This window comes from Thermobia domestica, chromosome 10 (assembly GCF_964235325.1).
Source record: "Thermobia domestica chromosome 10, izTheDome1.hap1.1, whole genome shotgun sequence".
NCBI lineage: Eukaryota > Metazoa > Arthropoda > Insecta > Zygentoma > Lepismatidae > Thermobia > Thermobia domestica.
The window spans coordinates 172,630,572-172,653,574 of NC_137463.1; the positions used below are offsets into that span (position 1 = coordinate 172,630,572).

Below are 23,003 nucleotides of genomic sequence, written 5' to 3' on the forward strand. Positions count from 1 at the left end.
AATTAATTCTAGCAAACCCACAATCGCTGTAAGTGATCCAAATTCCTCTGCAGCATAGACTGAAGACGGAGATTAGTATTATAAAATTCTGTAAACTCAACACACTTTATTCATAGTTTATCTAGGAAAATTTAACACTAACTGGAAATATGTCTGGTGCAAACAACATTACTCTCATGAAACGTCCTTTGAATTTAAGCCGGGTTTTAGCTTCGCGAATTATGACATCATATACTTCTTTTGCTTCTCTGATCCATTGTGTGCTTTCACTCTTCTTTTTCGTTCTTCCTTTGCAAATTCCATTCCCTTGCTCTTGTCTTCATCAATTTGATTTCTGACTGTATTAATGTTCCTTTCAAGGTTTAAAATGGCCTGTTGTGCGGAAGACAGATCAAATTCTCTGTTTTGATGATACCCACACAAAATTTTTACACGCGATATTATTTTGTTGATTGAAATGGTGACCAAAAATTGAAATGGTGACTGATATGATTATTTTATGCCATCAGGGTGTATCTGCCTTTTTCATCTCATTCATCGTTAGTATTTTATTCATGCATTGAATGATGTCTTTTTCATGATCAAGTACGGTATTTACACTTCTATACATAAAATGTCAACGAGTATTACTCCCCCGAGGTAACCATTTGTGAACTACGGAACTCGAAACTGCGGTTATCTCTGGACTACCAGATAAAAATGTGCAAATGTATTTCTAGTTTACGGAGGTTTGATCGAAAGTAAATTGACTTGATGAGCACAGCAATGTATACATGTATATGCGACATTAAAAAAGTTTCTTTAATTATTGCTTGTACCCCCTCAAGAGAACCAGACATAACAGAAGCTCCGTCATAAGTTTGTGCAATTATTTTCCGTGAATTTTCATGAAAACGTTTGAGGTTTCAATTATTCAAGCAAATAAGAAGCTAATGTTTTAGCACAAGGTGACCAGACGTCTCATTTTAGCCAGGACAGTCCCTTTTTTCAACCGTTGTCCCGTTTTTCTCTTATTCTCAAACGGGAAGCCTAAATGTCCCGTCTTTAAGCAAAAATGACCGTGGTGTCCCGTAATTATTAATGAAAATATAAATGGCCAATGCAAATTCTACACCCTTCCGTATCAATATTCATTGGGAAGGTTCAGCCGTGTCTGGAACTTCTGAATGTTCAAATGAGAATTGGGTGTCCTGTAGTTCAAGTGGGAATTGAGTTTGATTTTTGAGTATTCAAGTAGTTACAAGTATTGTTGGGTAGTACTTAAGTTAGAAATGATGTGTTATCATTCTTACTTGGGTATTTTGTAAATTGAAAACACTGTTGAGTACCAAAATGCAATCTGGAAATCAGTTATTTACCCTCCCTCCGCGTCACCGATTCGCATGTATCCCGTTTTTGCAAGTAAAGATTCTGCTCACCTTGTTTTAGCATCATCCTTTTGTGCTGAAATAAAATTTCAAAAACGTTCTACTGGTTGCTCTTTACTATGTACCAGAAAATAATAACCTATAATAACCAGGAAATAACTTGGTTAATTTCGTATGTTATTTTTGCCTTACAAACCTCAAGCATTATTTGTAGGAGCTCATTCTGGATCGTTTTGGATATCCCTTTAAACACTGTAGCTATATCTAAGTGGTTTCTCAAAGCAACGTCAAACTTTAATCTGAAATCTATTAATACCCTAAAAACTCTTGGGCTGGAGAACGAGTCAGTTTCATCACGCTCTCTTAGAACTAGTTCAAAAACGCCATGAAAACGAATATACAATTATTACTACTACTAACAGGGGAGAGTTCCCGATATCGCACCAGGTTCTAAATCGCACCACCTGTAGTCTAAAAAGAACCGTATTACTAACATACCATCAGGTAGTTAAATTAAATACTTAAGTATACTCCCATAATTTTACAGTAAGATGACTACGTTCAGTAAGTTATGTGTGTGTGCAGATGCAGTGGAATAAAATTTTAGTATTCCTTACTAATTTTCGGGGTATTTCACAGTAGAATAGGAATTAAAGTAAGATAATTAGCTTATGTTTCAATAAGTAGTAATAAACAAAATACCATTAATATTATAGTGAGAAACTCACATTATTCTTTTTTAATTTGTGAGGTGTATAAAGAATCATTTGTTTTAAAAAATGGCTTAGTTTCCTATATCGCACAACTACAGTGTGTCCGAAATCGCACCAGTGAGATTTTGGCACCCGCGGTGTGTTTTTCTTGGTTTCTTTCACACAAAGTGGGTACATGACAATATGGAAAATGGTCTCCCGAGTCTCTGAATCGTGCTTTGAGAGAGTATATAGAAAATAAAGTGACGCTGCCCAGTCCAGTAGCAGTAGGAAGTAGGACGACCAATAAGCAACCAGAAAGAACAGAAGTTCTCTTATCAAGTCTATACAAAAAGCATTTTGAAGAACAACGGGAAAGGCATTTAAGAGTATCCAAACGTGTGGAGAGACCTAATCTTTTTGAGCGTTCAGCTAGGTCTACATGTGCTTCAGGAATCCTTAACACCAAAAAGTGTACTCCAAAAGTAGATACATCAAAATTACAATGATCCGAGCTACATATTCGCAGCGTTTCAAATGTGGCTTTTGAAATCAATGAACAAGATTGGTTTTACAGCCTTTGCCAACAAAATTTAGTCGAAGATATGGTATAGTGTGTTTTGTGTAAAGTCTGGATACATGAATCTTGTGCGGTGTTTCAGTAGATGAACGTGCATTCCAATGTGATTTTTGTGCACATAAGATGTAGCTGTCTGTGTTTTCCATATATATACCTGTAGATATATTTACATTTATATTATTATGAACAACATTGCTCATGGATTATCGATCACTGAGTCAACAATATGGATATTTTCTTTAATGATATATTCTTCCTCGTACTAATAACACTGAGATAAAAGAATGTGATATGTCATGGAAATATTAATTTACTTATAAGTTATGTTTCACTTAGCTAATTTTTAAGGTGTTATTTCTGTGCTCGGTTATTTATATTGCAGTATTTTGTTCTCTTTTAAGATATATTACAACTCATCTTAATATAACATTAATAAAATAATATGATATTCCATGGAAATAATAATTTGTTTTACCCATATGCCTTACTGTAAACTTTACATGTATTCAAATGGCAGTGCGATTTTGGCTTCACACAGTGCAATTTGGGAAACATGTTGCGTAAATCGTACCAATCGTAGGCTTCTAAAATATCATAATTTTTATCATGATAATGATAAGAAATTGTTATGCAATCACTATGAAAGAATTGGAAAACTATAAAGTTCAATACAATCAAATTTCTTCAAATGTAAAAAGTGGTGCGATTTTGGCTACTCTCACCTTTTTTTTTTTTTTTTTTTTTTTTTTTACCTTGAGAAACTTTCATTGTTGCGCAACGCTGCAACACTAACATTAACCTTCACTTCTCTAAATAAGATAACTTTATAATATATAGCAACAACACCATTTTATAATCAATACACTTAAGAATCCCACTTATATCGAACCAAGGATAAGAAATCTTATTTTGTATAATATTCTTAGTTTAATATTGGTTAGTATTAATTAAACTTACTATGAATAACGCTATGCTGAAGTCTTAGCTTCAGCACATGTTAGGAATATCTGCTGTAAAAATAAATAAAAGTTTTAGGCATATAAGGACTGCATTTCCAAGACATGCTAAATCAGTTTGTTAGAATTCTTCAGGAAGGGCAAAAACTTATATCTTTTTACAATGAAACACTGTGACAAGTGATATTGCAAACAGAATTTACCACAGAAAATAATGTGTTTTGACAAAGAATAATTACAAAATATAACGTAAGAGGTTGCATAGTATAATCTCCCATATTTAATTCAAAACAGGACATTTTTGGATTTAGTATGTTTTGGAAATACATTCCTCTTATAGAACGTGTTGTTGCTCGTTTATTGTTATTTGTGACTTAATAGTTTTTCATAAGTATAATTCGTGTGAAGAAATCGGAAATGTGTTAATTTCATTCCAGTATTATTTTGATTTATATCGATGAATCTAAGTAAACCACAAATATGTAATCGTAAGTCAAGTAACGTACACCTAACGAACGCGTTGCTGTTCTCAACACGTATAGTGGAAAGGCAAAGCTATTCACCACATCCATACTCATTGTCGGTGTCCCCGCACAGACAAAGAAGCAGCTGTGAAGGGTTGTTAAGTAAGAGAGACTTCAGGATTTAGATTTCAGGTTTTCGGGATCTATGGTCATGTTAGCCCGTCACGTTTTGAGGGTCACGTTTTGAGTATATTATCCGGGAAAAGGGAAGGAAGGAAACGGCCTGGGACCTATATGTGAGGACCCACCCCGGAATTTGCCTGGTGTGAATGAGGAAAACCTCATTCAGGCTGGCTGGCCTGAAAAAGCTACTTGCAGTTTTCCGACCAAGCGCCACCACCAGGAATCGAACCCGGAACCCCTCGCATCGAAGGCGAGAGCGTTAGCGACTACTTTATCCGGGGCCACGGTTGTTAAGTAAAAGAACCGCTCTAAAGCTATGTTTGAAAGTTGGACCAGTGTGCATGGGTACAGATTGAGCCAAGTCGTGGTGAAAATCAGAGTGACATCAGGGAGTCCAGGAAGCTTTGGCGATGAAGTCTAACGATATCTGATGATGACTTGTTGGATAACTACCGGTATGTTACGACAAGAGGCAGAGAGAGTTTATGACACTGACGATTTCAGAAGGTATTCCGAAATATGTCTCCAATCGTACTAACGTGAGTTACTAGTTCTGAAATCATTATTGGTGAAGTATTCATTAGGGAAGGGAGTCCTGTTTTCGATTGGACTTGGAGTACATGAGGTTAATGCAATTACGAGAACAAGAAGAAGAAAAAAATCTAAAATTTCATCGCATGTTTTAAATAATAGCAGGTCCCAATATCTTCACAGAGCCAATGATAGAGGGAATATAAAATTTCGGCAGACTTTACCAGGGATGAATCTACATAAAGTTCGAAATTGTGACGCTGAGGAACTTTTAAGTGATAAATTGAACGAGCATTTTTTATATGACTACGAAAGTGTAAAATGTTTCACACTTTTTATATCACAAGTCGTCGGCGTTCAGATTGGAGAGACGAGAACTTAAACCTGAGATTAGAATTTTACAATCCTAAAACTTTCCCGGTTATGCCACTGTAGTCTTCGGTTGAAACTACCCACTAACCCTGAGTGATATTCCATATCCCAAGATCCCCCGGTTATGAACTGTGACAGCAAGTACTAAGTTTCAAAACCTAGCATCGTTGTAATAGCATCTAACAATCCTCGATTAAATTAAAATGGGCTCCCTCTTTTAATTGTGTCATAATCGTGAGTGCTGAACTCAAGATTTTGTTTTAATTCAGAAACAGAATTCTAATCATTAGTGTTTCTCCAAAATCACGAGTATTTTCATTCTTAGAATTTACAGTATGCATATATTTTCAGACTTGATCCACTGTATTAAGAAATTATGTCATAGTAAGTTCTCCACGAAAGGCGATGCTTCCGGCCTAAGTTCATCATTTATAAAATTACACACATATACGAGGGGTTTACGTTAAGTAAGTACCGTTTGAAAGAAAAAGTAAACAGATTTATCCAAGTCAAATTTATTTTTACATGAGAGAGCGCACGTTAATCTATTTTTCGACACAGTTTAGTCCAATGTTCAAACACTTGTCAGAGCGGGTAACTAACTTGTTCAAACTTTCCTCAACGAAGCATCGCACCTGCGTCGGCAATTATAGGGATGTAAAATACCTGGGTATTTATTTCAGCGGGTAAATACCCGGGTATTTACCTAAAATAGGTATTTTAGTGGGTATTTTACGTTTCAATTAGCAATAAATGGATTTTATCGTTCTCAATGAAAAATATAATGGTCATTTGTATCACCTGCAACAAGAGCACCAAATAACCACCTAACGAATCATTTTTACTAGTAATTAAAAATGAATTTGATATTTATTAAGTAATACCGTCGGATTTCCCACCTACTCACGACAATTTTCTTTCTACTTACACTAAATTTCCTTCTATTACCGTTGGCGGAAAATAATTATCTATTCTACCCTGTGAATTCTTACCTTGGTGGGCCTCTGAGGCGTCCAATCAACTACGCGGTAGAATTTGGTAGTGGATCAAACCGACACGAAAATTTAAAATTTATGACAGAACGTAACGATGACTAAAGTAAGTGAAGTCAGTTGTCACCAAACCAGTCATACACTATTATTAAGTATTCTGCCTGCCAGCAGCTCCTGGTATTAATGACACGGAATTTAAGTTCTTCCTTAGGTTCGCCTCTCATGAAACTTTCTCCATTTTTCTCAATCTGGCTCATCTTTTATTTTACAATACATTCTCCAGTTTTTCAAATCACCGATGAACACACTAACTAAAGTATTTAAGTAACAGAAGGATCTATATTACTAAAGAAATACGTTTTCTTTTGGTTTACCAAATTTATTAATGGCGGAAAATGAATTATTAATAATTGGTTTCCTATTTTAAAGATCTAAAGTTTACAGCAATTTTATTATACATATATATTGCTAAGATTACCTTAAAAATTTTTTTGAATATTAATGGTGAAAACAGCCTTTTGAATAACTTAAAAATCTGAATTGATATTACAGATACGGCTAGTTACTTTCTTCACGAAAACTAATGTTATTTTTGGTATTTTATCTATAGGCAATGAGATGTACTGAGTTGTCGAGTATGCAAAGAATTGGACCAATAAGTTTTTTTTATGTTTTAATCCTGGTTTACGAAATTAATAAATTAATATGTTTAAGAAACTACACTGTAACAACGAAGTTGTTGATATAGTCATATCATAATAAAGAAACTCGACTTTAGTAACTAATAACCTTGAAAATACTTAGAAACTTTAAAAAAATACACATTTACCGATTACGAAAATTGCAGAATAATCAAGATAATTAAATTTAATAAATTGGTCGATTAAATTATTTACTAAATATGCCGTTGAAAGAAAATTATCCATAAAATAAGGAATAACATTTCGTAAAAAACTTAAGTAACTAATTCCTGATTTATAGAAGTGTTTACAAAATGGAGTTTAACACTAACAATAATGTTCTGTAAAATAATTTGTTGGAATAGCATATTTAAAATTTTAATGTGATAAACAACATTAAGCTGTATAGTAACTCAGTAATATTTATACTTTAAATTATTCAATATAGAACAGCAATTAACCTCTACCATATTTGAAGTACTATAAAACGACCACAAATTTTACCGTCCTACTCAGAATCAACCGTAAAATCAGAGTCGGAATCATCACATAATTCTTCAATATCAATATCACTATTATTACCTTCTTTACTTCCTTCTATGTCACCCATTTCTCTGTATCCTCTTCCAATGTATCTGGTGTTTTGTTCTGTTCCATGCCAACAGCTGGTGACTTGGTCCTTGATGACACTAGTCCTGAGTGTTGCATCCGTGAAACTTCAGGAAATCTCTTATTTAAAAGCTTCCAGTTATAAGAAGGATGTGTTAGTTTTTCTATCCTTTCCAATGATAAACGATTTATTGTTTTACTAAATGTAGAGAGAGAGTTCTTTCTGTGGCAGCAGATGTAGCCGGAGCACAAAGGTTTCGAATGGCGACATTAGCTAATTCAGTGATGACTCGAAACCCTCTTCACCAAAGTAGTGAGCTAGTTTGTTCCACTCCGTCCCACAAAAACTTCCTTGCCCAATTTCCTTCCCTGTCCCTATAGTCAGTCAACTGTGATCTCAGTAAAACAGAATTCAATCCCATTTGTTTTCCAATTTCACAAACGAAGTTTACTCCATCCAGCAATTCTTTAGCGGTCAATATGCAGCCGTTAAAAGTTGGATTGAGGAGATCTGCAGCCAGGTGAATTGGACCCAAGCCGGGTTCACTTCTTTGTTTAAATTTTTCCATCATTGATTGTTCTTCTGTTTTCGAAAGGATTGGTGATGGTAACTGTTCTGTCAGAGTTAGATGAAGGTTCTGGAATTTTGAGTGCACAGTGTCTATCTGATACTCATTTTACTCGAAGAACTTAAGTAAATCCACTATAGGTTTCAAAATGGCTACAAGGTTTTCAATACAAATCCAGAATACATCATCAAGAAGTATTTTCTTGATTTCTGAAGGTAATGACGATTCCTCACTCACGCGAGCGTCTAAAGCCCAGTTTTATTGACAAGCACACTTTGGAGGCATTGTAAATGGTTTCCCCATCTTGTTTTTCCAGACAACTTCAACGAAATTGTAACCCTTTTCTCCCTTGAGTTTTGTGTACATAGTGCTACGTTTGATTGTTTTAACAACATCAATTACACTTCCCAGTAATGTATTTACCGATGAACTTCCGATGATGTCATAACAAAGCAAATTGAGAAAATGAGCAAGACAACCCAAAGATACTATACTAGGATACTTCTGTTTTACTAATTTAAAAGCTTCTCTCATGTTGGACGCGTTGTCTTCTAAGATTATTAAAAATTTTTCAGGGTTATGTTTTGACAGAACATTCATAATCTCTTCAGACAAGTAATGTGCATTGTGTTAGTGACAACGCAAAATCAACAAAAACAGGTTCAGGCTTTAAAATGACGAAATAACTGATAGATTCATTTCTTAAGTTACTCCAACCGTCACACTGTAAATATAGGTTTTTTGATTCCTCTAACTTCATTTTAACTTCCCCTTGCATTTCACTGTGTTGAGCATCCTAGTAACTCGTAGCCAGGCGATATCTTGATGGGAGAGAATACGAAGGACGAATTTTCTTTTAAAAAATTCAATCCACAAAGAGTGGTCAACAAGTGACAGGGGACACCACTAACGAAGATCGCTTTTGCAATGCTTTCCTTCAACGCTTCCTGTAAGACTACATTAAGGTTCCATACGTGGGCATTTGTTTTAAGAAACATCAATATTAAGATTATATCAAAAATCCGAAATAGTAACGTTGAATCTAAGGAGCCATAAAAAATTAAGAAAAGCCTGTATATTTTATGGAAATTGATGTATTTTTTTCGTATAATAAATGCGACTATACCTACTATATCAAACTCACTTTCTCCTTTCATTAAAATTACTCCAAAATGTTCTTTTAAGTTGGAAACTAGTAGACATAAGATATCATCTTTTCATGATAATTTTGGTCGTCTTTATTCAATTAGGTGTAGCCTGTGATATGCAATGCTTTAGATACATGACCCAGCTTTCGTTTATCCTTTATTCGTATGACGGTTGTCTGAGTTGTCTGTGAAACATTTCTGAGAACTTTAAAATTTTCCAAATTGCACATTTCGGGAAAAAATGTTGGATTGAAAGAGTCTCAAAACATCTGTTCTCAAATGAAAATACACAATAACTTGGTAGGGTTCTTGAAAATCGGCGGCGTATCGCAGACTTTATATTTAAAACTGTCTTCCATGGATTTAACGAAGAGGGATTATATACGATTTTTATGTTTGGACAACCTAAGGCTTGAAGTCATACTACAATTTCTTAATTGTTTAAGTCTTGGCGAAACTAATCCAAGTTTGAAAACCGTTCACACCTTGGTGAAGAAAGGGCATAGGTGGATAAGTATAGTAAAATACCCCGAGATCAATCTTGAGACGAAAAGAGGGTGGTAATGTAGGTACCCCCAGGAGACAATAATTTCTCATATTTCAACTCTGACTCTGATTTGTTCGTGAGCAATGACGTAAACTCGGAAAAGTTAATTATTTCTCAAGATTGGCTTGATCGTTGTTGTTCAAACTTAGATGCATGTATAGGTGTACACGAGGACTTCGTTTGAAAATTGTAACAGCTCATCCCCAGCATTTCCCCTTTTCAAAACACTTGATTCAATATTTTCATCTTCTCTTTACCTATGAAGTTCTTCGAGAAAAATATTTTTAAAAAATAGGTTTTAGATGTCATTGTAACCTAGAATAACATATAATACCCAAAATTGTATCGTGGGTGAGTCATGGTCAAAATTGCTTGCAAACCCACACCGCACATGAACGGGGTCAATTGGTTATTATTTTGCATATTTATAATGAATGAATGAGAAAACACGCTCGACAGGCCCCAATATATTAAAAAAGGTCACTGGTATGGTTAACAATTCTTAAAACGTCAAAATAATTGAACTTTCAGAAAATACCCAAAAAATGTAAATACCCATTTTTTATTTACCTACCCACTGGGTATTTACCCGACCCACATCTCTAGGCAAGTATGCATTGTTTCGTTTGAACTCCACCACAGCGCTAGTGTCGGCGCTCCGTGGATGTGTGATAGTTTCACTTGTTCATTGCCTCTCCACTTACGCCAGTACGGTTCAATTGTCGAGAGTGTACTGTGTCCTGCATAGTGTTGTAAAAAAACGGTTTTTTTTCTGTGAAGTTTTCTTTCAATAAAAAACACGGTTCTTTTTCATGTTTTAATTTTTTTCTGGCAACTATTATTTATTGATTTATGTTGCAGATTATTGAAATAATCAACAGAACTTGAGTCGAAGCCCTCGTAACTTACAAATCGTTTGTTTCTTTGTACCTGTACGAGCAAAATTATGTGATTATTCCTTTCGTGGCCAGGTCATTTGGTGTTTTCCTACACTTTCAGTTAGTGACTTCTTGCTCAGAAACCATTCATTCGATTGATACGGTTAAGGCCTTGTCTTTTAGAAAATGGATGTGGCTATGTTTTGGTGTAAGTTGCATTGCAGTGTTAAATACGGGTGGGAAATTGAGGGAAATGTAAGGGTGAAAATTTACAAAAAATTCCCTAACTGAATTTCAAAATTTTTTGTATCTAGCACCACTACTGCTATAGGGATTCAAGTCACCTAAAAAAATTTTGGTGTGTTGACAAGGTACAGTGAAATCCTGAAGTCACTGGCTGCCATTCAAAGAGGGAAAGAAAAAAATCTGTCATCATACACATGAAATTTTGACCCTTTTTACGCCTCAGAAGCTAAAATCAACAGATAGGCCGGGACTACAGCTTCTCTAATTATCCTATTGAAACTTTTTACGTTGCGTTCTGTAGGGCAAAGAGGAAACTTTCAGATAGTGGTACCTTTCTTTCAATGTAGCCAGCAAGAGGAGAACAATAGAGGAGAAAAGTGAACTTTTCCGAATTTTTCACCTAAAATCGGGAATTACTTGCTTTGTCAAAAAAACACTACCATCAGACAGACGAAAACTATCTGAAAATAAACCTTAGTACTCCACGAATATATCCTACAAGTACCATGGCGATATCTAACAAAGCAAGCATGAAATGTTTTTAGAAAAAGTATCTCATTCTACCTCAGAAATTCACAGTTTTCTTAAATTTTCCAGAACATAGTTTATTAGAAACCTCAATTGTACTTCCCCTAATTATTCTAGTGAAACTTCTTATGGTGCCCTGTGTAGGCTAAGGACGAAGCTTTTGACACTGTTAAGTTTGTTTGAGTGTAGCCAACAAGAGGGAAATAATAGAAACAAATAAGGAAATTTTGCAAAATTTGCCCCTAAAATCTGGAATTAAAATTTTCTGTAGCTGGCAACACTGCTATCAGACACACACACACACACACACACACACAAACTATCTTAAAATAAGCTTTGGTATCCCTCTAATATATCCTATAAGTATTGTGACGATATTTAATGAAGTAAGCAAGTCAAAAAAAATATTTCATTCTACCTTAAAAAAATCAGTTATCTTTCCAATTAGAGAACAAGATATACTGGAAACCTCAACTGTACTTCCCCTAATTATCCTATTGAAACTTTCTATAGTGTGTTGTGTAGGGAAAAGACGAGACTTCCAGAAACTGGTACGTTTGTTCCGATGTAGCCAACAAGAGAGAAATAATAGAGACAAAAAAGATAATTTTTCAAAAATTACCCACTAAAATCTGGAATTAAAATTTTCTGTAGCTGGCAACACTGCTACCATACAGACGCAAACTATTTTAAATTAAACACTGGTACACCACTAATATATCCTACAAGTATTATGGCGATATTTAAGGAACAAAGCTTCTAATTACCAAAAATATATTACGGTAAACAGAAAAGTACGGGAAAATCAGGGGTTAGAACCTAAATTCGAATTTTTCGTGCGCCCCTAATTATTTCATTGGAACGATCTGTACTTGCGTTTGTTAAGTAAGGACAAATGTTCGATTGGCGTAAGTTGACTTGCACTAGGACTTATAGGTACGGATTTATAAACAAAAATTTCGATTTTTTTTTGACCAAATTTAGGGAAATTTTAATTGCGTGCAGGCCCGTCCAATTGATGTCAACAGTTAGGTATCCATCCGAGGTATCTATCTGGCAAGTCTTAAGGGGGTATTTTTACAACGAAGGAAGCTACAAGGAAAAAAGAAGTAAAGGAAATTCGAAATTAGAAAATTCTCGAATTTTTGACTGGTGTGAAATTTGAGAAGGAAATTCGACACCAGAAGAAAAATAAATTAATATGATTAACTATGGCCCAACCATATTTGGCAAGAATAATATCCTAATATCTTAATTAGTGTCCACACAGGAGCGGATTAAAGAAGTGACACACCCGCGTGTGCCACTTTGACCACCTGGGCCACCGAGTGTACATTTGATTACATTTTTCTGACTACTAACCCGTGTTGTTTTTGTAGTTATAATCTCGACGAATATAATATCGTGGTTGTATACAATAACTTTATAAGGAAAATTTTCTCTCCTTTTTACATCTTAGTTGGTGAGAAATGCAGGGTGTTTCAACATGAATATTGGAGTTTTAAGTCTTCGTAGTACTTATTACATTTTACGTACAATTATGAGCAATGCATCAAGGAAAAGAGCACCTCAAAAAGTTTTTGCTACAAGTGTTCGGTGTGAGATTCATTCGTCACGCGGCACACATCTACTAGGTAGGCGAGAGAGGCCCATAAACTTTCCGCCATATGGCACAAAACACATTTAATTTAGGGGAGTCTCGTTTCAACTGTACCATCTCCTGAGGATTTGCTGCCGGTCAGATGCAAACATTATAAGTGTTCACATTAGCTCTTAGATGAAATTTCGGTTTATCACTGAAGACGACACGAGCCAGAAAATCTTCATTGTTATGCAGCAATATTTCACTTGCGAAATTGGCACGTAAACCGTAGTCTGTAGGCTTTAGACCTGTAGCAATTGCAAACGATAAGGACGCAGTTGCAAGCGTCTCCTTAATATTCTTCACACAGACAGTTGCACTGTACAGATTCAGTCTTTATTAAAACACAAAAAGCTTTCTGCTCTCTAGTCTCTATTTTCGCTACTTGCTCTTTCTAACGGCAGACAGGAGAAACAATGCATGTACATGCATGCGTACAAAATTGTTTGAGTTGCTCTTTCATTTGATATAATATTTCTAATTGTAAGTTAATTGTAATAGATACTACAAAGTTTCAACCCCTAATATTAATTTTGAAACACCCTGCATCACTTCAACTTGTGTCATCCTATATTCATGTTTTTTTGTATATATATATATCGTCAGAGCCGGCCCTAGGCAATTTGTCGCCCCGTGCAATGGCATAATTTGCCACCTCCCCCTTTCTCTAGAAAGAACAAATCTTAAAAGTCATGGTTTTAAGTATGCTACTCCAGCATGAACAACGAAAAAAATGGTAAGTGTAGTCGCACTCAGAAAGGCTTAAATACTTACTAAAAATGCAATCCCGTTGTGTCTGTTTTTTCTTTAAATATTAATCTATTATGTTAGTGAAAGATAATGCAAACACACCTGCAGATGAAAGATGTTAATCCTTTTTATAGAATTCAATATCGAGCTTCAATCTCAATGTATCAGTTTGCAATTCCAGTGCAACTAGCTGTTTCATCTTTATTTCTTGATTTTCTTCTACATCTGTTAACATATTTTTAAAAAAAACTTCTTTCTATCTTCAATGATAAGGAACTTGTTTCTGACAAAAAAAAAACAAAAAAAACTAGTTGTTATGCCAAACTGTGATAACTTACTAAATGGAACAGACAACAATCAAGCAATTTGTGCTCGGATTTATTCGACCATTTGCTTTAGCATTGTGCATATGACCTTAAACTAATGCAACCTAAACATAATTTATGAACGTAGTATCAAATAGGCCAGCTTAGTAAATGTAACTACCATGATCATGAAGTCTGTTGCCAACAAGAAATATTATATTTAAAAAATATACTTATGACAGATTTTGAAGGACCCTCCAAACTTGCCGCAAATGCACGTGTTACATATATGGTAGAGCCGACTCTGCATATCATGTATATCTAGTCGACAAATTATTTATATATGATGTTTAGAAAAATACTATTAGGCAAATTAGTGTTAGTTTTTACCTTTAAACAAGTTATTTGAATTTTATACTGTTCGTGACATTATTTTCATACTTATTAAAGGCCTGCTTTCACGAAAAAACAAAATTTCATTTCTACATTTATTTCTTAGTTGATATTGATGAAAACTGCTGAAATCCGAATTGTTAATAGGTATAGTATTCATGTAAATTGTAAAATATTTGTAGCGTATCAATATCTAGCGTTTAATTTATGTTACATTTTACGGTGATTACACCTACATAAAAATATTTCATACATAAATAGACGTAAGATGCATTACAAATAACTATTTGAAAAAAAAAGAACAAAATTTAGAAAAAAAACGAGACACAATGCTTTTTTCTAAAAAACGTACATTTCTGAAAAAATACGAACGTTTTTTTTTCTATTTACAACACTAGTCCTGTGATCGTTTACAATGTTTAAAAGAATTGTTTAACCCGCGGACTGTGAGATTCGTTCTGTTATCCGGTTTCTGAATGCAAGGAACGTTGAACCAGTCGAAATTCATTGTCAAATTGTAGAGACTTAGAGTGTCGTCTGATTACTCGTTCTTGCACCTAAAGCTCGAACTCGGCAGTAAGAGCTTTGAAAGTGATGGGGTTACAGTTGTCTTCGCTGGCGGGATGTTTCTAAGAGGAAGATTTGAACAATTTGTCACCCGGTATGACTAGTGTTTGAACATTGGTGGAAACTGTTGAAAAATAGGCCCGCTTTTGTTTGTGTTCAGTTGTGCAAAAGCTTGCGAGTGCATTTGTTCCACTTTCCTAGCTCCTTGATCATTGTCCTGTCTATATGGTAAGGGAATTAGCTCCCGCTTGCACCTACGACACCCATCGTCGAACTGGACCGCGGTACTAATGCATTTTATGTATCAGCAAAGTGTCATTTAAATCCAATCCCATTTCCGGAAGTTAATATGTTCACATGGTTACGTTACACCTATCCTAACTATAGGGTCATTTATGGACATTTTTACACGTTAATCAATAACTCGACAATATTCGAAGTGTTACGATAATTTTATTCTGGAAAATCGATAATATTTGACAATAATCCTTGCCCTAGCTATAAAACACAAAATCCTGCCCGTGAATGCAGTACTTGTAAATGCAAGAACACATAAACGGAATGGTGAGAATCAGTAGATTATGGAATTCTTGCGGGAGAACTCAACACTTACTATTGGAGATGTCGATGCTATAAGAACAATGAAATCCTTCATATCTTTGATAACACTGTCCATTACAACAAACATAAAACGCAATGAAATGCAAGATGTTAGGTAGAACATAGGACAGCAGTTACTATGTTTGACTGTTAATTGTCACAAATTAGAAAGCCTAGTTTTATCCTACAACGTGTGTAGGAGGATGATGAAAGGTTTTGTATTTTTTAAATACAATAATTTCCAAACTAATTTTAGTGTATGAAACATAATACAAACTTGGCGTTTTAAAGATTATAGCATTTTCAAACTTGGTTTACTTTTATGTGTATTTTATATTTTTCAGATGACGCTATTACTGACATTATTTCTGATATCTTTCTCGGAGGAATAGATACATGCAGCAACACACTAAGTTTCATTGTTCTATACATGATTTTATATCCTGACATTCAACGGAAGATGCAAGAAGAAATAGATCAAGTGATCGGAAGGAACGAAAATCCAAGCATTGAACATATGAATAGGTAAGAATGAGAAACATATTCAAATTAAAGCAAATATTAGCATCCTTGAATTTTGTCCCTGTAAGAATGTCAATAATCTATAGTGAAAGTATAGATGTAAACTTCATTTTTGAAAAGTAGTAATCATAATAAGAGAAGTGTAATTTTCCAAAAAGATCGAAATCAAGTGATGGGAGGTAGAATATAATTATTTGAGTGTTAATTGTTATTCAAGTAGTACGCCAGATTCTATTTTCGTTCTAGATTATAACTTAACTAAACATCACTACTCTCAACCAGACACGCAACAAAGCCATGAAGTTCCCATCGTATTTTACAGGATCTTCACTTGTTTCAAATAGGTTGTTATCATCTCTGTGGCCTCTCAAGGAAATATTTTGATCATCATGCAGTAAAATAGTTTTTATTGTGGGCACAAGTCGGGATCTATTTTCCAAATCATGTGTCCTTCTACTTTCATTCAAATGATTTGTGATACTTTAATTAGGAGTTTCTAAACTAGTCATAAATGACAACTCTGTTTCGAATTTGTCATGGTAGATATTTGTGTATGTTTGCAAAAGTTCCCATCCTTGCCACAAAACATTGCATATTTTTGTAATAGCTCGATAACTAACTTCTTTAAAGGAACTGTTTGTTGACCATCAGTTAAGGTTTGATTGCAGAAAACAGCACAATGTTTGCGAAACAGTCCATTCTTGCTCTCAGAGAATACAGACCAAAGATACTTCCGAGTTTAAGATGTACAGATACCGGAAATTAATACCCTACCTTAGGAACTCAGGGATTTCTCAGAATTTCATATTTCACGAGATCACTTAATGCAGATATGTTCTCTAAGTACCAATATCGCCAAACTGAAGTTGAAATGTTTAGTCTGTGGCTACACCAACGTGTCACTTCAAGGATGACACAATAGGCAGATCTTCAAGAAACACACATTTCATTAACTGATGTTACCTGCGAAGAATTGTCACTTTGTTTTTCTCTTCTTAATAACAAAACGATTCAACATGCATCAATGAATAACATTTAACACAACCACAAAATAAAATAACTGAAAAAAGCACTTCTTCGCGTACTACAGAGGCACAAAACCAACCATACTATAAGCAAACAAGCAGTGCAATCTTCAAAATCAATAATTAACAAATCACTTTACACGTTTTAATGAAGAAGTGAAACGCACAAATGAGCAGAAATATAGTTTTACTCAAGATACTGCTAATGTTTTTTTTTTTTTTTTTTTTTTTTTTTTTTTTTTTTGCATGCGTAACAATTGATATAACAACTCGATTTTGCGAATCGGAGCAGAGAGTAATAAAGTATTTACTCGCTAACCGCTACTATATTGTTGTCGGCAACTTTAAACTTTCGGAAAATAATCTGTTTTGGCGTACTATTTATTTCTTTAACAATATTTCGTGAACAAGGTACATGTGGTATTTATGAACCTGTTGAATGCAGTTATCAGAAGGTCCAGAATTTATTTCGTCTATCGTTTTTTTTCATAAAATTAAAAAGATATTCACTAAGTCGTTACAATCTTTCCTAAATTGAAAAATCATAACGAAGCATTACGAAATTAACCAAACAAGCGAAGCTATAGTGGATAGTACTCTTGCTTCGCATTCGGGAGATCCTAGGATTATATCCGATAGTCTTTACTGACCTTTTTCCATGGCTTTTATTAAAAAGATCACTCGAATTAAGCGATGGTATCTTTAAACACAGGCCCTGGTCGACAGCCTCCTTCTGGATATGACACTCATGAAAGCTAAGTTGTTCTATGGGAGAGACTCCAGTATTACCATGAACTGGAAACGCATCTCGATTGAGGGACACTCGAAACCTTTCTTTTAAGGAAATCTTGAAACATTTTCTCACAGCGTTTGAAGAAGAGGCTTGTTAGGGACTATGGTATATAATTTAATCTTCAGGTATATAATTTAAGCCCCCTTCTGCATCCGCTACTGTTATTAAAGTGTTCGAAATAAAATGACTCACCATATTTTTTATCACACCTCGTAAAAGCTCTCGATAATTATCTACCGAATTTGAAATCCTAAACTATAAATTAATCAACATGATTAAAATCAATATCAACATGTAAAATGATTTCAATCAAGTAATGTGTTTCCCAAATTTATACTTACCAAATTTGATTCCTAAATTTTCTGAATCAAACAAATTTTTGTGGTTGAGAAATTTTGAGTAGAAGATTTACGTAAAGGTAGCTGATTGTTATGCAAATTATGGTTCATCTTTGCACCTTTACGTTCAATTGTTTACAATAAGTCTTTGTTGACAGGAATGTTGTTTGACCTTGACTACACTCGTGCACATGTGCGAACAATGGTTGGAATTTAATACGGATTTTTGTGTAATAAATTAGGTTCATTGAGAGCTGAGTTCTCCTTGTTCTTTGTTGGCAGAGTAGTAGTTCGACCTTAAATGCTCACGTACGTAGAAGAAAATTCTTTAGGGAGCGCAGCTGCATGCTAATTTTCTATTGTTGAGAGGAATTTCATTTGACCTTGAGTATGCACACGCGCATGTTTTAGAATTCCTAAGAACAGGTCGGCTTTTATTGTCCTTTTGTTGGCAGAGAAGTAGTTTAACCCTGAATGCTCACGTACACATGGAAAAAATTTTAGGAATTTTTTCTAATGTTGACAGCAATGTAGTTAGAATGTTCACGTGATTGGATATATAAGTGAGTACGGGGACATGTGTGAGCTTGTCGTTGTTAGGAGGACATTTTGTTGTGACGTAAACGCTTAATTACTGAGTTTCAGGAGACTGTTGTATGTATTCATCTATGGCCCCCGTACGGAAGTTAGTTTTCAGCGATCTTGACGGCGAGGAGACGCAATCATCTCCTGCGCGAAGGAAGAAGTTAAAGCCCGACAAGAGGCCGGATTCCCCGGACTGCGTTGAAGTAGTACAATTATCATCTTCGGATGATGAAATTTATTCATCATCGTCAGATGAAGAAGGAGAATTTGATTAACAAAAACACCGTCTCCAACGGTTTTCCTATCGCCACTTGCATTATCATCGGTATTAACAGGTTCGACTTGAAAATTTTGGAGTTTAAGTTGCTTATGCAGTAATCAGTAAATGGACCGTGAATGTATAATTGACGCTTTACTAATTGGAAAACTGATAAAATTTTAATTCGAGGTGGGTGTACAGAGGGATTGGATAACCAAATGGGACATAAGTGCCTGTTTATGAGTCCAGAGGAATTAGAAGAACGTGCAATGAAATCTCTGCTTTACGTCGAATTGGAAGATATATATTATGTATACGCAAGATCGCATATTATTGGGATATTTACTCAGGAACATTTTATGGAGCATTTTTTGATTTAATTGAAGAAAAGACGCTAATTTTATGAGTGAAATAGTGAGAATTTTTGAAAGTAAAGACAAGAAGAAATAGTATGGAAAGTTAAGGAAGTGACTGTGTTCCTGTAAATAGTATCTTTATTAGTAAAAAATATTTCGCAAACTGATTGACTGAAGTGATTGTGTTTGAAAAAGATGTATTCTCATGTTGGCGCTTGTGATTATATTTGTGTATCTTGTAGTGACAATAATACTAGTGACCTGTTTTAAAAACTATAAATGTGTACTTACGTTTAAATATCATCTCCTGTGAACAATATAGGTTGAATCTTAACACCAGTCTTTGCTTCTTCATTATATTATAACTTTTTCTGTACAGCATTTATCCAACGAAATAACTCTTGTTGATTTGTTTGAAGTGTTTGAAGAACATGATAGCGAAATCTCAAGTATAAACTGTATACGAAAAACTCGTGAATGTTTAAACAACATGGAGTTTGTCGGACAAATAATTCCGTTTTTTTCTGCAACGAAAACATGAAATTTCACCATGTGTTAACGAATACACTATTGACATACAAGATTTTAGGATTTCAAATTACGAATTTATTATTCGAAAATTTTGTTTAGCTGCATGTGATGATACAGTAAATTTACATTGTTTAGTACAATCTCCATTTGAAGACAATCAATTATCTTCAGGATGTCAGAAACAAATTACAGTAGTCAACCGTTTACATTTATGATCCGATTTTCTGTACCTTGTTTTAATTCATAACACTGTGATACGTTTTGCTTTGGAAGGCAATAAATTAACAAATATTATATCGAAAACATTTCCTTGTATAAACAGTAATAAAACATCTCTTCATATATACAATCAAAATTGATTACACAAAACAAATATTTGGATTTGACGTCAGAACAATTTGCTGACAATATATTTCATCACTATGTGTGATCCTCAGTCAAAATTTAAAACAGTATTTACATCATGTTATAGTTTGATATACACCTTACCAATCATGCTAAATTTGAGAAGGTTTACATTAACATGATCCTTGAAAATTCTAGAAGCTTTTAAACACATTCAGCAGTTCACCGACTTTTATTTTTGAAGATTTTAAAATTTAACAGGCGGGTACCAAACATTTAAGAAGCTAAACACTCCACCATTGATTTATGAAAGACAATATTGACATGTGTGGCTATCAATATGATCATATACTGCAATTAAAATATATCTTAAAACAAAGTGACGCACAACCCAATCACATTGTGAAGCGTATTACTTATATTTATATTTTTCCCAATTTATTTACTAACACATAAATGTCAAATATATTAAAATGGTATCTTCGTATTGTTCCAGAATGCATTATACCGTTGCGGTTATACATGAAGTGCAAAGGATAGTGTCTGTTGTGCCTGTACTTCCACGAAAAGCCACTGAGGATTTTGAGATAATGGGATATTCTATTCCTAAGGTAATATTAAAACATAGCCTCTATGTAATGAATTTTTTCATTTTAATGTATATTGTGTTTCACACTAATTTAAAATTTATCTTAATTAATGACCAGATAGTCAGAATTTAAAAGCAATGTTGTAAAAAATACTTACTTTACCTTAAAACAAATTGAAATATGGGGTATTTTAAAACGTATAACGCATTATAATACTTTCGATTAAATTCAGTTAATGCTAATGTATTAATTGCGCAAGGTCTTAATATAATTGTAAAATAGTAGGAAAACTTCTGCACGTTTGAAATGTAATGTCAGTTTGTATTCTGGTCAAAATACAGCAAAAATATATGATGTATACTGGAATAAATTTGTTTAGAGAATGTGGTTTAGCATTGTACCTTCATTTATATAACAGTGCTACTGCACTAAAACTAATGCTACTTTCAGTAAAATATTTTAGGATTGTAACTTACTATTTGTTATTTTTATAGCTATTCTTTACCTAAGGATAGGAGAAGTCAGTTGAATACCAGCATAGTTAATGAAAATTCTAATATATCTCAAAAATGATGTATTACAAAAAGTAAAATGTCTCACCAAAAGAATGTCTGACCTTTCGCCTAGAAACGGCGAAACGTAGAAGGTTGAACATACTTTTGTTTGTGAGAGATGAGCAGGTTAGTTAGGTACGTGTGAAGTGCTCATTTTTCTGTAATATAAGGGTAATATGAGCACTTCATAGGGCAGACATAAGCAGCATTTTTTAAAAAATCTTTTCACATAAAATATAAAGTATGTACAAAAAATATACAAAAGAAAAAATAAAAATTAAATGATCACAATAACTAGCAAAAGATAGTTGCACATACACTTAAAACAGTTCATTCCAAGAGCCCTATCTACTGGTGTGAAGCAAAAAACTGGGCACTAAATCTACTACAATAATCACCATAAACTCGTGGCACTGAATGTTTACACAAAGTAAATGATACCTGTGGGATATTTACTCAGGAACATTTTATGGAGCATGTTTTGATTTAATTGAAGAAAAGACGCTAATTTTATGAGTGAAATAGTGAGAATGTTTGAAAGTAAAGACAAGAAGAAATAGTATGGAAAGTTAAGAAAGTGACTGTGTTCCTGTAAATAGTATCTTTGTTAGTGAAAAAATATTTCGCAAACTGATTGACTGAAGTGATTGTGTTTGAAAAAGATGTATTCTCATATTGGCGCTTGTGATTATATTTGTGTATCTTGTAGTGGCAATAATATTAGTGACCTGTTTTAAAAACTATAAATTTGTACTTACGTTTAAATATCATCTCCTGTGAACAATATAGGTTGAATCTTAACACCAGTGTTTCCTTCTTCATGATATTATAACTTTTTCTGTACAGCATTTATCCAACGAAATAACTCTTGTCGATTTGTTTGAAGTGTTTGAAGAACATGATAGTGAAATCTCAAGTATAAACTGTATACGAAAAACACGTGAATGTTTAAACAACATGGATACCAGTCTCGGCATATATCACACTTAATCCGTTCTTCACCTTTGGAGTCTTCAATAAACTTTCCGTCACAAATATGGCAAATACTATCATTCTCCTCACACTATGTGGATGAGTCTGTCCTCTTTTCTAGCGTAGCATTCCTGGCGTTTTCTCAATGTAACTATTATTATCCACTTGAGCTTTAGATTTCGTTATGGATGTCTGCTTGTTCACCTTCGCACACAGACTGTGACAACACCCCTCCCATACAGGAGTCTGGTGATAGACTGGAAATGGATGAAATGTAAACAATCGGAGTATGAACTTAAAGCTTGTAGAATTTATATCATCCAAGTTATTAGAAATTGTTATTACGAAATATACTTTAGTTAACATCTGCGAAAGCTACTTACGTCAATTTCTCTCATTACTTTCAAAAAATAAGTATGCTTATATTACACTGAATTCAAATGCTCATATTTCACCGACTGCGAATGATAATTTAACCTTTTATATTTGGCAACTCTTTTTTTAGAAAAGAAGTGAACGAATGACTAGCCTTGT

General features: G+C 34.1%; 1 protein-coding gene across 3 annotated transcripts in view; it reads left to right on the forward strand.

The window, feature by feature from the left end:
• LOC145662111 (methyl farnesoate epoxidase-like) overlaps positions 1–23,003 on the forward strand; it is a 379,435-nt gene that overhangs the window by 258,493 nt on the left and 97,939 nt on the right. For all 3 annotated transcript variants that reach the window (XM_081727445.1, XM_081727446.1, XM_081727444.1), the window contains 2 exons: positions 15,944–16,124; positions 20,850–20,964. In XM_081727445.1, the coding sequence (XP_081583571.1) occupies positions 15,944–16,124; positions 20,850–20,964 (296 nt within the window). The remainder of the gene's footprint in view (positions 1–15,943; positions 16,125–20,849; positions 20,965–23,003) is intronic.